Source organism: Cicer arietinum, chromosome 3 (genome assembly GCF_000331145.2).
Source record: "Cicer arietinum cultivar CDC Frontier isolate Library 1 chromosome 3, Cicar.CDCFrontier_v2.0, whole genome shotgun sequence".
Classification (NCBI taxonomy): Eukaryota; Viridiplantae; Streptophyta; class Magnoliopsida; order Fabales; family Fabaceae; genus Cicer; species Cicer arietinum.
Genome location: NC_021162.2, coordinates 50,877,059 through 50,898,350, shown reverse-complemented (window position 1 = coordinate 50,898,350; position 21,292 = coordinate 50,877,059). Strand labels below are relative to the sequence as shown.

At 31.1% G+C, this 21,292-nt stretch overlaps 3 protein-coding genes and 1 long non-coding RNA gene across 4 annotated transcripts; 1 reads left to right on the top strand and 3 right to left on the bottom strand.

Annotated features, from left to right (window-relative positions):
• Positions 1-3,703: 3,703 nt before the first annotated feature.
• Positions 3,704-5,064, bottom strand: LOC101513572 (uncharacterized). Its single transcript, XM_073365661.1, has 4 exons — positions 4,961-5,064; positions 4,809-4,866; positions 4,166-4,275; positions 3,704-4,058 (listed from the first exon to the last, which is right to left on the bottom strand). The coding sequence occupies exons 2-4, from the start codon at positions 4,812-4,814 to the stop codon at positions 3,974-3,976; spliced, it is 201 nt and encodes a 66-aa protein (XP_073221762.1). The 5' UTR covers positions 4,815-4,866; positions 4,961-5,064; the 3' UTR covers positions 3,704-3,973.
• A 4,624-nt stretch (positions 5,065-9,688) lies between these two features.
• On the top strand, positions 9,689-12,991 carry LOC101512916 (uncharacterized). The gene is made up of 2 exons (XM_004513468.4): positions 9,689-9,992; positions 11,917-12,991. The coding sequence occupies exons 1-2, from the start codon at positions 9,817-9,819 to the stop codon at positions 12,761-12,763; spliced, it is 1,023 nt and encodes a 340-aa protein (XP_004513525.1). The 5' UTR covers positions 9,689-9,816; the 3' UTR covers positions 12,764-12,991.
• Positions 11,770-12,253, bottom strand: LOC105852788 (uncharacterized). The gene is made up of 2 exons (XR_001144708.3): positions 12,113-12,253; positions 11,770-12,005 (listed from the first exon to the last, which is right to left on the bottom strand). It is a non-coding gene; the product is annotated as an uncharacterized lncRNA (long non-coding RNA).
• LOC101513243 (purple acid phosphatase 15-like) lies at positions 12,953-19,766 on the bottom strand. Its single transcript, XM_004513469.4, has 7 exons — positions 19,407-19,766; positions 17,844-18,035; positions 16,868-17,201; positions 16,534-16,751; positions 14,594-14,784; positions 13,982-14,266; positions 12,953-13,224 (listed from the first exon to the last, which is right to left on the bottom strand). Exons 1-7 carry the CDS (start codon positions 19,702-19,704, stop codon positions 13,078-13,080), a joined length of 1,665 nt encoding a protein of 554 aa, XP_004513526.1. The 5' UTR covers positions 19,705-19,766; the 3' UTR covers positions 12,953-13,077.
• Positions 19,767-21,292: the final 1,526 nt, after the last annotated feature.

The following is a 21,292-nucleotide window of genomic DNA, read 5'->3' as shown; positions in this document are numbered from 1 at the left end:
TTAATGCTGTGTTTTGTGGTTGAGAATTGAAGAGAGTAGAGAAGATATTTTAAATAATATTTGTTTAGTTTAATTTTTAAGAGGTAAAGAGAACTAAAATTATTCATAGACATATTTTTGTTTCTCCTCTATATTAGAAAAGTTTGAAAGGGATGATATGAAATTAAAATTGCATATAAACCTTTTAAAATATTTTCATTTTCTTAACTAAACATAAATTTAATTAAAATTTATCCCTTTCCATCATTTCTTTAAACCAAATATATTTGTATTTTGCTCAACTACTCCATCCTTCATTAAAATCTCTCTTCTATCCTCCAAATTATAAAACCAAATAGACCTAAATAAATTCATAAGAATTGAAATAAAGTCTGATATTTAATCTATTCATCCTTAATATGCTCAAAGGTAATCATGGTTAAGGCGAGTTGGATTGTCCTATGAGTATTGTATAGGTATTCCTTTGTACACATAGAATCTGACAAGTACTAACAAAATTCAGCAACAGCAAAATCATCCTCAACAATCACATAAAACAGTTTTAATATTTATTGCAACTTTTTAATTAAATAAAACATCATTAAAATTTACGTACTCTTTGTTTCCAAATTAAAATAAAATAAAATCAATTTTTATTTATTAAGAAAATTAATTAATGTTCGAAAATTGACACACACAAAAAAAGATAATTGTATTTCCAAAATTATACTTCTTAATTATATTTAATGTAAATAAATTGAATGGTGGAAAACCAAAACAAAATAAATATTGTATGGCTTTTGTTCTTCTGGATGGAGTGAAAGGTTGGAACTTTCCCTCTTTTAATGGGAAATTCATCAAGTTTCGGAAAACATACACTCAATAAATCCAATAATGGTACTTTTGGAACGTCATAATTAAATAAAATAAAATTATGTCCTTTTTATAATTTGTGACAAAAATAGATTTTTTCTTATAATTTGAGACGGAGAGAATGAGGTGAAGCAACCATGAAGTTTAGAGACCATTACCCAGTGAGGTGTTTTGACACGTAGTATCTCATTTAGAAAATAAATGTTGTAGAGAACAATGTCACCGTAAAACTTAGGGGTGTTCAAAAAAACCAAAAACTGAACCAAACTGCCGAACCGAACTGAACCGAACTGCTTTTGAACTGAACTGGTTTAAGAACCGAACTGTTTTCGAACTGATTTTGTAAAACCAGAACTGAACCGAACCGGTTTTTTAATTCAAAAAACCGAACCGAACCGGTTTTTTTTTAAAAAAAACCAAAACGAACCGGTTTTTATTTCAAAAAACTTGAACTGAATTTTTTTTAGTCGTAATTAGGGGTAATTATGAAAATTTTGGCCTATATGAACAAAAAAATTAAGTTAAACCAGTTCGGTTTGGTTCAAAATAATAAACCGGTGCACCACTTTTATAAACCGGTTCGGTTCGGTTCTTTGAACTGAAAACCGGTTCAGTTTGGTTTTTCCAAACTGAAAAACAGTTCCGTTCAATTTTCAAATGGTTCTAGTGCAGAACTGAACTTTGCCCACCCCTAGTAAAACCAACCTCCAACCCTTTTTTTTCCATCTCAATGACTCAGTGAACAACTATAAAAAAATTTATATTTATATGTCTCGAATAATGAAACTCAAACTCGCAACTTATTCAAATTTTTATTTTTATTTTTATCACTAGATAAAACCATTCTTCTCCAAAATATTATTTAAATCTCACACAAATAGAATTTGATCAGTGTCAAGCAAATAAAGCCACATTTCTCGAATAATCCTTTAAAAACATTCCCCAAAATATCCAAAAGAAGAATTAAAACCATTTGCATATTTCGTAGAAAAATCCATTTGCATCTCATATCATACCATTATTACCTACCAAGTATTTCATGCTTAAAATGTACTTAAATGAAACTTCAACGGTTATTGTTTCCAGTTTACACTTAAAATGTAGATTTTATTTGAACAAATATATCTCTTTTATTTCATATTGCTTGACCGAAAGATATAATGTAAGTATTGAATAAAGAAATTGATATCGTAGTACTGAAAAAAGATATTTATATAACTTTTTAATTGATTAACTGTATATTTGAAAAGGTATATAGCTAATTTTTATTTCAAATTCATATGAAAATAGTTAAAAGAGGACTGGTCAACCAAGAGTGTACACTTCGGTCAAACTATAATAAATTTGTTTGCTTATATTCCACAGCATTTATGTGAATATTTTCATGTAACAATTAGCATTTTTCAAATTTAAAATGCCTTCCAAAACAAGACAAACAAAGAAGAAATACACAAAACAGAAATGTAATAGATTCTTCATGAATTTTTAAAATAAATACCGAAATTAACGTATATTTGAATTGGTTTGTAAGTAAAAAATCAATGTAATATCAGTTACTTTATCACCTTGTAACCTAAAAAGATAGTTATCACCCAACTCTCAGAATTGGCTTCACAATCATGAAATTTATTGTGTATATTTTAATCTATACTAACTACTACACTAATAATGTTTAATTGCAATTTACTATGAAATTTGGGTGCATATATTATGTCACTACGGATGTAGTAAAATTTGAAGTATTCCCAAATTCCAATGTTTACATAAGTTATTGCATCAATCATATCAGATAATATGTCATTTGGAAGAACTATGAACTGATTGTCAAAAACACCCTACAAAGTCTTTTTAAGGTAGTGGTGACCAAAGTTCAACCATACTACAGGCTAAGGACCCCTATCAAAGTTGAAGCTAGATGAACTCTTCGGATCCTTGAGGATCTATGACTTGGAAGATCGAACTATGGCCTATGTAGTGAAGATGCATAAAGAAAGACCAAGTCCATAACTATCGTCCTAAAAGCTTAAAAAAAATCTCCTCCAACGAGCAAAAGAATAAGACACTTTTAAAGATAATGATCCAGGTCAAGAGAGCAAGGAAGATGACAGAATAATGTTTTATTATTTCTAGAAGAAAATCGAAGTGGCTATAGAGAAAGAGAATCAAAAGGAAATCACTTCCTCAGAATGAGTCAAATCATATAATTCAAGTGCAAGAAGCCTAGAGATATGAAAGTTGATGTCCTAGCCTCAAGAAGTAAGGAAAACAGAGAGTCTTCAACAAGAAAAATAACAGCCTCAATGGCTACTTAGGAAGACCGTAACAAGCTTTCCTCAAGTAGTGATGAGGAAGGAAATGAATAAGACAACATTTGTTGGATATGACAGAAGAGAGCACAAACATGAATGCAAGTAAACACAAATAGTTGGTATATATATATATATAGGGATCATTTCAAATGAGAATTTTTATAATGAGAAGTGAGAGGGATGAATCTTAAACTAAGATTATAACAAAAAGTTGTAAGACTTTTTTTTAGATGATCATGTGATATTTAAATAACTTTTAATCATGACCATCCATATATGATCTAGATTTACTCCTCTCACCCTCTTATATTAAAAAATTTCTCACTTTATATGTATGTGTGTCCCTAAACCCAGAACCCTTATTAAGAAGATCTGCAATACAAAAAATTGCATCTTTGTCACCAATCCCAAAGCAACCTTCACCAACGTCTAAAAATTAAATGTTTTTTTTATGTCACTACAAATTAATTGTTTCTGATTCAATGAATTATGCTTGACATATAAAAGGAGCAGCTAGGTATCAAACAATATGACAGGGCAGAGAACAAAAAATCAAGATCATCACATAAATGCCAGTATTCCAAACCAAACAAAGATACAATACATGTTATTGGCTCAGCATCCAATATCAATCCCTTTCAGTTACCACACATGACAATAATAATAGTAATAAAGATAAACACATTTGATTCTAAACTACAAAAAAAAGATGATCAGAATATGACACACAAGTATTTTCAATTTTCCATAAATGTCTATAATAGCCAATAACACTTCAAGCACCAAATTAATAATAATCAAATTATTATTGCCTATTTTTTGCTTCCACCTGCATTATTCCCTCCAGCATCCTGAGCTGCTTTCTTAGCCGTCTTCTCCTGCAGTGCCTTTGCATCCCTAAACAACAACAAAAAAGCAAATTAATACAATGAAAACAGTTAATAATAATAATAAGGTAAACAAAAAATTGCAAAATGTGATTGACAAAAATAGATAATCACAACCTCTCCCTACGCTGTTCAGGAGTCAACCCATCAGTCTTTACAGGCTTTCCTTTAGAACCACCGGTTCTAGACTGAGCCCTTTCCCGGTCTTTCTCTCTCTGGTTACCACGTTCGCTTTAAAGTTAAATTCAAACAATAACAAATAAAGGTTCAAACCACAAACTACACTCAAAAAGCTCGTTTGTATTGTGGCAAAGGAACAAGTACAATAAGATTGAGCTCAAGTATTTAATGAATTTTAGTTAAAGAGGAATCATTCCGGAAAACATTAATTTGAATCCGGATGAAACAATATTTGGCCAGAAATTACAACAACTATTTTTTTTCACAAAAAATTGAAACCGTTGAAATTTAGCACATTACATTAAGATTGAAAAAATAAAAGTCAACATTAACCCTAAACAATAACAAACAAGGGTTCAAACCACAAATTACAAACACAAAAACTAAAAAACAAAAGCTCATTTGTATTGTGGCAAATGAAACAAATACAACAAATATTATTTTTTTCACAAAAATTTGAAACTATTGAAATCCAGCATAGTACATTGATATTGAAATTGAAAAAAAGAAAAGTCAACATGAACCCTAAATTGAGGAGAATGAAGAATTAGACGAAAATTAAAAGAATTAAAAGGATATGAGTCATGGTTGTTGATGGATTCTTCTGAACGGAACGAGATGAGAGTCGACGAAAAACCCTAAAAAATTGAAAACAGAAAAACGATAAATAAAATAAAAAAGAAAAAGAGAGAAACTGAGAAAGGAAAAAATTAGGGTAAGAGAGATGAAAACCTGATTAAAGAGCGAGAAAGCAGCGAATGATGAAAAATTGAGAAAGCGAAGAAATTATAGAGAGGAAAAGAAAGGGAAATTATTTGGACTTTGAAAGATTCGGAACCAGCTTGGCAAACAGAAGCAAAGGACGTAAAATAATGGTTTTTTTGTTGGTGGGTAATTAATTAATTTAATTCAAGGAGTTAAAAAATTAGATATTTTTACCATTAAAATATAGGATATTTTTTTTTTCTAAAAAAATAGGATTGTTATAAATTAGTTAATTAATTCTCTGTGTAAAAAACATATAATTAGTTAATTATTTTTAGGCATGGCAATCGGGAGGAGCAACGGTAGATTTTGACTCCTATATATACCTATATATACGTCGAAAAAAAAATTATTCTATTTTATTTTAGTATAAAATTTAAATTTTTATTTTCGTTCGTTGAGTTTGGATTTTTGTATACTCGCACTTATTTATTATATAAAATAATTAAATTAAAAATTATAGTTATTATAATTAATATAATTATTATTATTATTATTCTTATACATTAATAAAATTAAAAAAATATTAAAATCATATTTTTTATAGAGAGAAGATTATAATTTTTCACATTTAAAATATATTAAATATATTAATTATGTGTATATATATAAAATTTAAAAATGACAATAATATACTAGTGGAACAAGTGCGGGTAGATATCAACATACTCAAATTTGTTTTTGCTCTCAATTTTAATTTCAGAAAAAACTTATCTATATCAAATCAAAGCATATGTTTCTCATCCAAATCGAGACGAGTTTAGAAGAGTATTCGTAGATGCAGGATGTATTGTCATCTTTTTTTTTTTTTATAGATAAAATGTTAAAAAACTTACATACAACTGTGTAATTTATAATATTCGTATTTGTCGGTTAAATTTAATGTTATATATTCATAACTTCTTTTTTCAATCAATAGATTTAATCAATTTTTCGTAAAATAAAAAGTTAAAGAATATGAATTCGGCTTACTAAAAAAAAATATATCACTCTTTAAAAAAAATTATAAAAAAAAGGTAGTTTATCACATTTGATATGTTGAAAGCAATAATTAAAATTAATTTTATTCTCTAAATTATCCTTCATAAAAATTTGTTCAATAAAAGAAAATAATATTACAAATTGAAATCTAAAATGGTATTGTAGAAACAATATGATTAAAATGTGCTAAAGTTAATTAATATTTATTTATATTTAAGATTACAAAAATATATTTTTTTATTACTTATATTCGATATCAAAGTATAGTATGTGACTTTGACATGTAATGAAGATCAATTATTTTGTGATGACATGTAATGTAATGAAGATCAATTATTTTGTGATGACATGTAATGAAGATCAAGATTATACTACAGTTGCGATTGATACTAAATTTTCGCAATCAATGGAATAAAAGATAATTGAACTTATGCTTTCAATTCAAACACTTATCAGTAGAGATGGCAACAAAGTTTCAATCTTTAAGGTATTTTATATTTTTATTTTTTTATTAAGTCTCTAATATTTGTCTCCTATTAAAATAATTTTTTTAAAGTCTCGGTCTATTATTTTATGGAGCTTAAGCGATAGGTTTATAGGTCTCTAATATTTTGTTAATTTTGAGATTTTTTTTGTTGAAAAATTTTTTAAATTTATTTTTCTCGAAAAAATATTAAATTTTTTTTTAAATTTTATATTATTTTTTTCTCAAAAAATTGTGAGAAATTTTTTTAAAAAAAATTAATTTCTTTTTCTCAAATTAAAAAATTTCAAAAAAAAATCGTAAATCATTTTTTATTGGAAAAAAGTTGAAACTTTTTTATCGGTAAAAAAGTGAAAAAAAGTATTTTTCAAAAAAAAAATAGAAATTTTTTTTAAAAAGTGGGCCTATAGGCCCACAAAATTTTAGGAGTTTTTTAGTGTTAGGAACCTTTTTAATTATAAAATTGTGTGGCCCCTCGAACACGTGAGTTGGGCTTAGATTTTCAACATATCATGTTGCTTCTTTTCTTGGATGTAGCACACTTTCTTTTACTCTCAACTTTCGATTCAAATATCATTTTCAAGAAAACACTATTCTCCTATAGTTAGCAACCTATTTCCCCTACTCTCTTTACTTTTATTCTTTTGTAGTAGCATAATGTAAATGCTAAAAATGATTCCACTATTTTCTCTAAATGTGTAAAATCTAGTAGTTGTCAAGTAAGTCCCTTTGTGAATATTTGTAATACACTAACCCTATGAGGTATGTTGTGTATTATTGGTTACTAATTTTCAACAAATGCACTAAAGTTAAATTGCATTATAAGGACCAACATTATGTCAAATTCAATTACTTTTAGGGAATATACTGTTTTGTTTTTCCTATTGCTTTTCATAATGTAGCATCTAAAGTATGGGAAAAAGTGTTAAAATACTTATGTTTTTTATGAAGTAAAAGACCAAAGAACGCGATCAAGTTGCAAGCTCAAAAAAAAGTCAAACAATCAAAGTCATCTATGATCAAACATACTAGAAGTCCTACAATGTAAAGATACATGATGCAATCTAATATTTTTATATTTCAAATGCACATGAGAACCTTTCATTTTAGCATATTCATCAAAAGGATTTTCAAAGTGTCAAAAATACATGAACAATGTTTCAAATTAAAGTTTTTGACAAAATTCAATGTTGTATTCGACTATAGTATGTTGTAGCCAAATACAAATGATAAGTCAGTAGCTAAAACTGAACATATGTATTCGACTACGTAATGGTGTATTCAAATACAAGTGTTAAGTCAATAGTTAAAATTGAACATTTGTATTCGACTATAACATAGTGTAGCCGAATACAAAATCAAGTCAGTGACAACATTCACACTTTTGTATTCAACTATAAAGTTTCGTATTCGAATACGATGTTGAAATTTTGAATAAAAATTGAACGTTACATAGGTGTATTCGACTACACACAAGTTGTAGACGGATACAATTGCGAAACAATGCAATTTTTCAATTCTAAAATAGTTCTAGATCATTGCATATGTTCATCAAACCTCTAGGAACAATGATCACTGATCTGAAGTGATGTCTATGGAGTATAAATACCTCATAGCTTCAGTTTTAAACGAATCAATTATATTATCAAACTTTGAACAACTTTGAACAATTTTCTGAAATATTCTCAAAGTTATTTTTCATATTTCAAGTATAGACACTACATTTTCACATAAGTGAGAAAGGTTCTCTAGTATACTTGAAATAATATTGGATTGATATCATTGTACAAAGTGTTATACTCATGTTCTTAGTCAAGAACATTTGCTAAAAAATCATTGAAGTTATTGTATTGTTTTTTTAAAAAAAGTGGTGTACTTTCTTCAAGTATTCTAATATAAGATATTGTTGTGCTATCTTAGGAAGTGTGTTAGGAGTTTGTAGCAGAGATTTATACATATTCTAACAATAGTGAAAAAATCTCTTGTAATGTGCAAGAGAACTGAATATACCCTTGGTTAAAAGGGGAACCAGAATAATATTGTTGGGTTTATTATTTTTCTGCCATTTACCTTTTACCATATATTATTCTAATCAAAAAAATCATTCAATAAGTTTTTGAAAACAATAAAATTTCTAAACACCTAATTTACTCCCCCCTCTTAGGTGCGCCTCTGTTCTTACAAAGTGTGATTATTTTTCTCATGGAGAAGTGACAAAACATGTTTCACTAGAGAAATTAGTTTAAAAATAATAAATTAAATATGATAGATAAATGATCAATTTACAATTTATGTAATTATCTTGGATTAGAATATTTTTTATTTTTTCTTTAAGTATCTTATCAACAAAAACTAACTCACTTTCAACTACAGCTATTTCGTTTGTCTGATCGTATGCTGACAATGACTAACATTGAAAATGGTAAATGTGTAGAAGATTAAATATCGAAAAGTATTTTGTATATCTTAACGTTGAAAGGAGATGATATTTTATGAAGAAAAACTATATTTAAAAAAGGTAAACTATGAAACTGAAATAAGAGGACATAATGCGGCTATTTTATTCAATTTAAATATGAACTTTTGTTCCATAATTATTTTTGGTATGCCTGTTCTTGTTCTTGTGTCATCTCAAACATTATTTTATATTATGATGTATTTTGATATTATGTTTTATTTTACAAAAGAGGTAGTTAGTATGATATAATGATTTTACCATTAAATGTCTTGATGCAAAAAATTCATAACAAACATAAATTTTTCATTTGCATTTGGTTTGTATCACATCGTTGCTATTATGTAAATGGGTACAAAAATTAATCATATTAAATGTATATATCATTAAAAAAAAATTATCTTCGTGCATTGCATGTATTACATGACTTGTGGAAGAATATCTATATCAAATAAATAAATATTCTTTCTCCATTTTTTTGTTTACCAAATTTGTTGTCATGTTTTGTACGATTCCATTTGATTTTCTAAGAAAGACAATTTCTCAAGATAAAAGGACGACTCATTGTTTATCTATGCAAAATAATCTCCTCACGATCTAAACTCTACTATATATAGTTTTGTTTTGAAAAGTGTGGATTTTTACACACTTGTATTTTTCTCCAAATTAATAGCCTTTACATTTTCTCGGAAGAAACAGATTTTCCCAAGAAAAATGTGGGTGCATTGTATGTCTATATACCAATAAACAAGTATAACCTTCCATTTTGCTTCCTCTTGTTGAAGCAAAGAATATCAAATTTTACAACAACAAAAAAACAAAAGAAAATTATCCAAAGAAGAAAAAGAAAGTAAGAAAACCAATATTAATTTGTGTTTTGATAATTTGTGCTTTTATGAGGAAATGTCAGCTTCGGAGAGCCGTCGAGAGAAGTTTGCCGGCTTAACTCTTGATGACGTCTTAGCCAACCCAAAGAGAGTAGCAACTACGCCACCAAGCCAACCACCACCACCACCCCCAAAGAGTAGAACTCTTTTGGACATCATCAGAGAAGACGAGACCAACAAAAAGGACCGTAGGTAATTCAAATACATTTTATTTTTACTATTATATTGTTTTGCTCATTTTCAAATATTGTGTTAGTACTAATCGTTCATTGAAAAACCTATAAGTCACTAGATGAAATTAAATAATAAAGAATAGGATCTTCCTCCATTTCTTTTTCAAGTCTCATTGGTTAGGCATATAATGACTTCAATTTCACTTGATTAAAAATCACGTATGTCACAAAATGTATTTATAGAGAAAGTGGAGAGGGATCTACCTTTTGTGTAGGGTTACAATGATTCTATCAATTTTTTTTATGAAAATTCATATATCAAACCATATTGTTCCATGAAGAGTTGAAAATTGTTTCACTCATCATGGATCAATTCAACTATATGTTACACTATTTAAGTTCATTCATTGTGTTATGTTCAATAGTTATTAATCACGAGATAGATATTTCATGACTGGTCAAAATATCATGCAATCAGGTTATATATATCAATGGAAAACGAAGAAATTTTTTGAAATCAAAGACTCCGACCAATGGATGAACAATTGTAACCACATTCATATCTCGACTATAATCACAAGTAAATATTATCACTACCAACCAACAAGATTCGTCAAATCATATGATAATTTTTTGTCCCAAGTAAAACATATCTAAATGACTGAAATACCTTTTTATTTTCTACTCAAGAAATATTTTATCTCTCCCTTCTATTTCTCTTTCGAATCTTTCTCTACCATCTCTTTCTCCCCTTCTCTCTTATTTTCTAAACAAAAAACAACATATCTCTCTTCCTCATATTTCTCTCTCATCTTCTCTCTCTGCCCTCACTCCATTCTCTCTCACCGTCTTCTTTCTTTATCTCCCCCTCCATATCCTCTCTCTATCTAATTGTATAGTCTCCTTTCTCATTGTTTGCAACTATCTTTCTCTCTCTCACTCATATACATATATCTATCTTTGTTTGTCCTCTCACTCTAACTTATCTCTATTTCTCTATCATGTATCTATCATTACCTCCTATATCTTTCTATTTCTCATTGTCTCCTCTCTCACTCTATTCTTATATCTCTTTTCTCTATCTCCTCTACATATCCCTTCCCCTTTCTCACTAATCTCTCTCTCTCACTTCTCTCTCCGTCGTTAATTTTTACATATTATATATATATATATATATATATATATATATATATATTATAAGTGATATTGTAATAAATCTGCACTATGTTGTTTGTTTTGTTGATTGTCAACAAAATATAGCAAAAGAAAAAGAGTTGTCTAGTAACGTGAAAGTTTGTCTTGTAATGTTATGTCCAATATGTACTCTTTTGCAAATCACACGGATTCTTAATGTTAAGTCACCCACAAGTACATAACTAACAATTCTAGTTGTCATGGCATGATCATAGAATAAGTGCACTAATATAATACAGATCGTAGTACAATTTATGATCCTTTAATAATAATGTGTACAAGTTCCCATTTGTATCATCTCAAAAAAATATAACCTAGTTTTGAAATTTGGAGATTTTGATTTTTGAGTTGTGATTTTTCTGGATTTATGGAAAAGGGACTATGAAGATGATGTTGAGTTTGTTTTTCATTTTCAATAAAAATAAATAAAATTATTAAAATAATCCTATGTGGCTTACTAGGGCGGTATTTTTTTAATAAAAATATGAAGGAAAAAAAATTAACTTAATATATTTTAAAAGATAAAAAGCTAAATGGGAAAAAAAGATAAATGAATAAAGTTGAAGGGTAATTTTGGCTTATTTTATCCATGTCATGATTAATATTCAAACCTTAAAGGTAAATTTTATTGTTTCTACTTTGTTCTACATGTCTAACTGAACAAAATATTTGATTTATTTACAAAGTCTAACTTAATAATTAAGATTCTGAAATAATAGCTCACTGTTTCATTTTCATTGATTTGGAAGATCTTGGAAAGCCTTCAAGGACAAGCTTCGACTCAAGCGCGCTGGTTCTGCTTGGACATCGTCAATCCACATTCCAACTTCGGATATCCCTATCCAAAATCCAAACAGCAGAAGTTATTCTCAGTTCGGACGTCGGAACTCGGTCCGGTTCCAGAATCAACACGAAGCAGACATGTCAGCTCAATCCATGACTCACCAAGTAGAAGACCTCGACCCAACGGACAACTCCGATGCTTCGGCAACCAAGTCCCAGTTCACTCGCCGCAGCTCCACCCGTTTCTCCAACGACTCCCCAGACAACTCCTCTGGAGGAGGAAATCTCCGACCACAGCTATCACGACGAAATTCCACCACTGTGCCATCAGAGCCGTTTCAGCGAGGACGCGTGGTGACTTTTCGGGACAGCTTCGACGAGGACGAGCCTGAAGAAGACAACAGCAATCTAGACACGGGGAGGGCACTTTCGGCGAGGGAGGCAGTGGCAGCACAGGAGGCAGCAGAAGCTGCAGCTGCTGCAGAGGAGGATGCTGTAGGAGGGCCTCCAATGATGATGTCACTTATGGACTTGCTGGAGGAAACTGATAGGGAAATGGGATTGGAAGGGTCGAGGTATATATTGAGTGATGATGAAGACTTTGATGAGGATGACGAAGAATGTGAAGACGATGAGGAAGGACAAGTTGATTTGGAACACACTTGCTGTGTTTGCATGGTGAAACACAAGGGTGCTTCTATCGCACCTTGTGGGCACAGTTTCTGCAGGATGTGTTCAAGAGAGCTTATGGTGGCTAAGGGAAATTGTCCACTCTGCAACAATTTCATTTTAGAGATTCTTGAAATTTTCTGATATTCTTATCTCCATGTTCTGGGTTCTCTTTGATTTGATGACAACTTTTTTCTTGATTAGTTATTGTTTTTATTTTGGTTTATTTCTCCCCTGTGAAGTGCTGTACTGAGGTGGAAATAAGTGTGTGAAATTGTGAATGATGATGCTAACTGGTAGTAGATAGGATCAACATTTGTAATACAAGATAGATTGCATTCCACTCAATTAAGCTGTGGTATTTAGTAATTAGCACTTTGTAATCTCCTTCCACTGACGATTATATTTACCTATTATGACATTCTCATCCATGACAGCTAATGTACTATTCCTGTTTCTTAAAACGAAGCAACACAATCTCTATACAGCCTCTGAGGAACAGGACATATTTCAGGTTGTCTTACTATGTAAATTTGATCTCCAACTTCCTTGTAAGAGTCCTGATTGCGATACCATGTCCACAAAGCCCATGTTTCATTTTTTACCTGTATATTACACATTAAAACACTCTTGTTAGTTATGAGCAACAGTTCTCATTAGTGTTGTCAATCGTTGATTGCGGAAAATATTGGTCTGTTCAAATTTCGCTATGCTACAATGTTACCACTATTTGACATTACTTAATATTAAACAGCGTATTGCTGAACAATATCAATTTGTTCAAATTCCGCTACGCTTTAACAATATAGCACCATTGAAACCATTATTTGACAACACTAGTTCTTATGCATGTATTGTTCACTCAATTAAAAGTTCTATAAGCTGAAGACCCAAATGACCTTGAGGTTATATTTCAAAAATCAATATTAGATATTACAACTATTTAAGAGCCAGGAGTGTCTTTGCTTGATTATGATATTATCCCAAAGTAAATCAAAGTTCTATTTTGTGACAAATCTAAGTGTAATATAATGTTTAAGTAACAATAGAACATTCTAGTAAATGGCCGATGAGCATCATTTCATTGCATCAAAAAACAAAATTGTCCCATAAGGGAAACTCATATGGTAAAAGGCAGCAGGGAAATCGGTTCTCTACATCTTAGGTTTGAGAGTTTCGACACTAGGCTTTTTGAAACCAAAAACTAAAATGATATAGAAGAGGTTTTAATGCTTAACTGTTCTCCTGGTAATATGCACCAGGACATAACTTTTGAATCAATTATTGAATGTAACATTTCTACTACCATGTTACATTTTTATTCCACAAGGGGCTAGGAGTTGGATGCGAAGAGAATGGTACCTCTAGAATTCCATAGCCAAAGCTACTTTCTCTGAAAGCACTGTAATCTGGCTGGCGATCCCAACAAAACTTGCTCGCTGCTGGGCCAAATGTAAAATTTGTTGCACAAAAGCCACCCATATAAGGATCAGGAGTAGTTGATGGATCAGGACAATGACCAGGCTCGTCGGTGAAATTGATTGCCATCTTCTCTCGATTACCCCCGTCCCCAACAGTAATATATACAGGACCGCATGGATCTAAATTATAATTATAAACCCGATTTGACCTCTCATAAGCATGAACCTGGTGATCATTTAAGAAAGAAAAAAAAAAGCACAAGCTTAGTCCGAAATCATATAAAATATTTGACTACTGGTGCATATATGCTTTGTTGCTAATCTCTTTATAGCATGCTTGTAGTGAACATTGGTGAGAAGCAGAACAGACAAAATTCATAATCAAGGTAGATTAAATAAAATAATGTTCCAATTAGCTTCAGAAAAACTAAAATGGCCCCTTTACCATTAGGATAAAACTTCTCTTTTTCATGGCTATGATTATTCATTATCCATAAGCGAACAAGATTGAATGGATTGTAATAATTTATCTGTTAGGTTTAGGATAACTCACGTGTCCATTAAAGACTATATCCACACCATATGAGTACAGCAGCTCTTCCACCTCAACCCGCATACACTCTGCTTCTCTGTAATGAGCTTCATAAGTACTGTACCATGGTGGATGCCAGGTAGCTATAAGCCAGGGAGTTATTGTTTTATCAACATTAGCCAGGTCTCTCTCCAGCCACTTGTATTGCTCAGCTGTCAAGGTAATAAGCCGCTCAGATAACAAGACAGGGAAGCATAAAAAATTATAAAGTCAACTGCTGTCGATTAAGTTTATGGAACAATTCAGACAGTAGAAACATCTGAATATAAATTGAGACCGAAATCTTAAAGTGACCATAAATCAAATTTAAAGCACATCCAAAACACCTGGTGAATCAATCTTCCCGGTACAACGGAAAATATTTGTTTCTGTTTCTACAATAGAATGAGTTTGACGAGATTCACTGACGGTGTTAAATAATTTTACACCAACATCCTATGAGAACCCATCATATTGCTACTTTAACCTATTTAGTAAACGTATTTTAGAAATAACTGCAAAATACTCGATTCTTACTGACCATTCATGTCCGGTTTTCTCATAAAATATTCTATTTTCCTTTTCCACTTTGATTGTGTCTTTTAAGTTCAGTAACAAAAACATACTGTTCCTCTCCCTAAGTTAATAGTGTGTTCGTTTCTCTGTTTTTTAATCTGCTAACGTACACTAAAGCCAACACAAAAAAATTGTTGCTTCTTCATAAACAAAGCTTTGAAACGCATGAAAAGTGAGTGCAACAGCTACACAAAACTTGCACTTGGTAGCTGTGTTCTTCCGAATCATGTTCTGAGTCAAGGAAAACCTGAGTTTTACAAAGACAGCAAGAATAATTGGAGCGTTTAATTTGTGAGAAGGGAGTTTTTGCAGACTTAAAGAAGATCAGTGATATGATGAATTGGCCTACCATGGTGGATATAAAGGGATTGATGGGGTTCTTGGGACTAACAGTTTATACACGGAAGTTAGTGCAGAGCTAGGGGAAAATTGACTGTTCTCTTATACAGAAACTTAAGGACACTTTAATGGGAAAGGGAAGCCCAATATGTCTTTGAGCAACTTAAAACCAAAATACCAACTATTCTTGTTTTGGCAGTTCCAAATTTTAAAAAAAAAAAACGTTTGATATAGATAATTAGGAAAAAGGGAAGGGTCAGTATTAATGCAAGAAGAAAGACTTATTGGCTATTGCTTACATGAGCAAAACTTTTTCTAAGGGGGCCCAAAATAAATCAGTCGGTGAAAAAAGAGTTGATGGTCATTATGCTTGCTATTAAAAACGGAGGCATCTCAAGGAGCACTAGATAAGAAAAGTTTGATGTTCTTAGCGGATCAAAGAGTTATGTTATGGGTGAAGAGCAGTAGAAGTGGATCTCCAAATTGTTGGGATTGGATATCGTGATTAAAATAAACCTGAAAGTGAGAATAGGGCAGCCGCAAGCCTCGCAAAACAGGCCAAGATGTGTCTTAAGGAGGGGAGTGTTGATAGGATAGAACCCCTAGAATAACTAAGGTGTACATAAGGAGAAAGAATTAAACTGGAACTTGTCAGACAAGGCACTCTCGAATTTCCTAGATTTTGTTTCTTTTCTTGTTTTTGCATTTCCTGTCTTGTATTCCAGAAAACAGGTTCTTCTATCACTGAGATACATGCCTGAATGTTTCCATTAACAGTCAATTCCAATATTCTATTCTACTTTTTCTGCTACCCACCAGTTGACTATAGCCAAAATATCAAATTAAAAAGATCACTTTCTCCTTTTAATTTCTCTGGCCCATCTTTCAAACCAAGGATACAAAGTCATTGCCGTTGAAAACAATATTTACAAGTAAAAGAAACAAAAAACAAAAATTAATGCAAGGCATATAACTGAGTAGTGAAAAAGGGTAGAACAAGAAAATACCTGTTTTACCATAATTAATATAAGCCCCAAGCATAATAAAGTGAACGCCTCCAGCATTAAAAGAGTAGTAGAATGTGGATGACGATCCACTTTCTTCAGAGGGAAACGCAAACCTGGAACTGTAAGCCACAAATGTCTTGTCTCTAGCCTGTTTTTCAATTTCATGATTTCCTTCTACTACCATTATTGGAACTCTAGACACTAGATTCTGCATAAACCTGGAATCATTTAGTTATCGAAGCATAAGAAGACGCAGTATAAATATATAATATCACGGTACTTTATCATCATCCACAAATGATTAGTCAAGAAATATATATATTTTTCTATGTACCTTCCCCAATAATCCCATCGAGGCTGGTAGGTTTCATGTATAGGAGTTTGTGGAAATGAGCAACTATAACAGTTTGAGCCAGTTCCATTTGTGAGGTACAGATTTGCATAGGTTACATCACCAATCAATAGGACAAGATCAGGTTCGTTACTAGTCATATGACTGATGGTAGTAGTTGTATTATAAGTGAGACCAAGATCTCCTACTATTGCAATTCTTCCTGGATAACTCTGTGGATCAGAAATTGGCATGGTCCTGAAATAGTATATATCACTCATGGCATGTAATGAGGGATCTCCACATTGATAATAGTATAGTGTGCTTGGTTCCAATCCTACATATACAGTGGAGACTAGTTTAATAAACTAAAACATGAAAACTTTCATTCAATGAAACTAGCATTATTAATGTGGAATCAGCTGCATAGATGGAGCATTCTCCATAATTGGGCTCTATCTAAAATCTAATTTTCCTTTGAGGATAAAATAAACTGCAACTCTGCAATATCTATACATGGTAGTGTACAGAAGGATGATTAAAGTATTGACCTCTCTTGACATTGGAAGACCCATACATCAATGTTGAAGAGTAATGACTAAAATTATTTTGAAAGCGTATTAAAGAAATTGAACAATGAAAATTTTAACAATTTTCTCTGATAAACAAACAGGATATACTGAAAGCTAGAGATGGTTAGGTACTAATTACATCAGCGGATGTGGCTCTTCTAAAATGAGTGGTGCACTTTAGACAATTAAGTGTTGAGTTATAACCATTGAGATCATGACTGAAGTGTATACATATCACAAACTACAAAATTGTTAAGATCTTAACATTGATTGAAAAATTAAAATCCAATGTTTCTAAAACTGAAAAAATAAACTAGCCCCAAAACCTAAAACAGAATAATAGAAACAGTTATTTGGGTTACTTTGTACCATTCAACTTCAATTAGGAAACACAAAACATTAATAACCTGTGAGTCGAACATGATGGATGATTCCAGAAGTGTAATTCTGAAGGCCTTCAAAAGGATAAAGCTGATTGTAGATTAGGGATTGGCCCTTTGCTTCATTCACTAATTCAAATCTTGAAGTTCCAAATTGAACAACACTTGAGACAATTTTAGGGTCTAATGGCTTGATGTTGTAACCAATTTGATATTCCCCTAATTTATCATCTCATCAACAAAGCAACATGAATAACACCGTTCCATGAAAAATAAAAAATTAAGTTAATTTATGTTGAAATTATCAACTACATTCATCAACAAAACTATAGAGCATGAACATGGCACTTCAGAAGAGGTCCATAACCAACATTATGACTACGACATCAAATTTTTTGATATTTCCACAACTGCAATATACATGACCGAGTGTAAAACTTTTTAATTCACATTCAATTGAATCACACCATGATTCTATTCGTTATATTAGTGACTAAAACATCTCCAAAATATCAATATGACAAGATACGATTGGATTGGACGCATGTGTAAAAAAGTGTGAAGAGTACATACAAAATTAAATCCCAATAGTATTTGACTGAGATTCTCAATCAAATTAAGAAGTACATTCACGAAGCCATCACAACATCAGGGTTTTGAAAAATGGTCCACAACTGATATTGTGACTGTGACATCAAGGGGCTGTTTGGGAGGAGGGTTTTAGAGGAGAGGTTTTAGGAAGGGTAAATCTATAATTAAATATATATTTAAGATTTTAAAAAAAATTAGGCTTTTGGAGTAATGGAATGTGATGGAATGGAATGGAGTGGTAACTAATGAAGTTCCATAGTTTGGATATTATAAAAATGAAAGGAATGGAGTGGAACATGATGGAATCCATTCTATCATCTCCCTTCATTCTCTTCCCCTCCAATTTGAGGTGTATGGGATGGAATCCTACCTTTTATCCAAACAATGGAATGGATACTTTGCTCCATTCCACTCCACTCCACTCCACTACATTCCTTTCCATTTCATTCCGCTCATTTTATAATATCCAAACAAAGAACAACATAATTTAAGATCAAATAACATTTCCATCACACTTCTTTGAGTTCTTTCATTCTTAGAAACATTTTATAGTTAGCTTAAATTTGAAAAGAAAAAAAGCCCTCCCCTCCCAAACAAAGCCAAAGGATTTTGATAACTATGTAACTGCAATGTGACTAAAACACATGACTCAAATAAAATCGCAATTCTGAACAATATCAAACTAAGGCAAGAGTTTCATAAAGGAGGTTCAGGGTTCAATCTCTCGTACTAACAATTTCCCCTCCCCTAACTAATTACTAACTACTAAAATTCACCTATGAAAAAAACCAAAAAAAAACTAAGGCAACCACTACAGCGAACTAAAAACCTTATACAAGGATATTCATATTTTTTCACCGTAAATTTGATTATAAAATATTTTAAACGGCATAAACCGTATGTATTAATAATTACTTTATCATTTATTTGCAAATTCAGTAATCACAACGCGACTGCCACTCCTAAATTAAAATGATAATGATTAATTAATATTATTACCTGTAATCCATGTGATCCAAACGGAGTCAAAAGTGGTAGAGAGAGAAAGTGAAATCTGCTCAGGTTCGAAACCGCGGACTTGGCGGCGAACACGGGGATCGGTATCGGGCAAGTCAACGGCGACGCCGCGCAAGGAAGTGTCGAACGGAACGGTGACAGGAACAAAGGGACCTTCAAGTGTAGTTGGAATATGGCAGTTAGTGAAAGGCACAAAGAGAAGGAGAATAAAATGTGGAAGCAGTGACGTCATCATTGGATAATTGAATCCAAACAGCCTGAAGAAAGATCGTGATGGCATCTAACTCTATCTTTGACGTTGATAGTCCAACCGTTTTCCGTTCGAGCGCCACATGGCGGTTTCGTTTTATTATTTTTAAAAAAGTAAATACTTATTTTTGGTCTTCATAAAAATATTGGTGAATGTTTAGAAAGTTGGTCAAACTTACATCATTACGTAAAAAATCATCTAAAATTTTAATAAAGATCAACTATACTTTTTATAATTATTTTTGTAGTTATTATGATTGAGATAATTTTATTGAAAATATTTCGATAAAAATTATATTTTTTGAAATATAATTTGTTGAATCGATATCAATTAGGTGATTGTCTCATATGACATATGTTAATTTATACTATGGAAGAATGTCATCGTTGGTTCATTTTTACAATTTCGAGTAATTTTTAAATATGATCCACCTAAAGGTATTCCACCTTATAATTTGTGGGGGGGAAAATGTCACTTAAGTGATTAAAGGATATCACTTTCAATTTAGGACAAATTACATTTTGATCTCTTAAGTTAATTTTAAGTTTTATTTTGATCTGTTAAATTTTATTTGTTTCACTTTTGTCTCTTAAATTAGAAATATTAAACATTTTAGTTATTTTCGTTCTATTTTAGTCTCTTAAGTTATAAACATAAAATATTTTAGTTATTTTCATTCTATTTTGGTCTTTTGCATTGTAAAATTAAACATTTTGATCCCTTAAGTTACAATGTTACACATTATCAGAAATGACTAAATTGTATAATGTTTATAATTTAAGGAACCAAAATGATAATCTTGTAACTTAAGGAACTAAAATGAAGCAAAAATAATTTTAAGGATAAAAAAGTCTACCACTACAACTTAAGAAATCAAAAATAAAACGAACAGAACTTAAGAGATTAAATAAAAATCTAAAAATAACATAAGAAATCAAAAGTAAAATCTAATCTTCAAGTTAAAATTATTTTACGATGATATTAGGAGGAGAAATAGATTGTATCAGACTACATCAATAGAGAAAACATAAGACAACAGTCTCTCTTGTATTGCAAACAGTATTCAACAAGCACTTATGCATTCTCTTGTATCACACTACAATTTTTAATTAAAGTAAGAATGAAAATATGTTGTTGACTTGTTGTCCACAAAAGATAAGAGATTCTAGATCGAACAAGGTTTTGGGTGTGTGGTTTAATAAATCCATCGACCACAGAATATTATCCGTATTAATTATTGGTACAACTTATTATAGTAGTATATGTTTAGAATATTCGAATATATAAGTTTTTAAAATGATTCATCTAAACAAGTCACTGAATAGTATCAGAGAAGCTTATGTAAGATTCTCAACCTTTGAAATTCAATTATTGTTTCATCTAAAGAAGTCAATTCAATCTGCTGATGACAACGGTGTGAAGGAATATCATAGGTTTAACACCATCCGCTGATATCTTCTCTACTTGGTGGACACTACTATATTCAACAGAAAAAAGACAACTTACGTCGATGTTATATACATTCAGTACTTCAGACTTGGGTACTGTCCGAGAGTATGCATGGGGTGTTACTCCTCTTGCTTTCTTGTACAGACAACCAAGGGATGCTAGCAAGCTC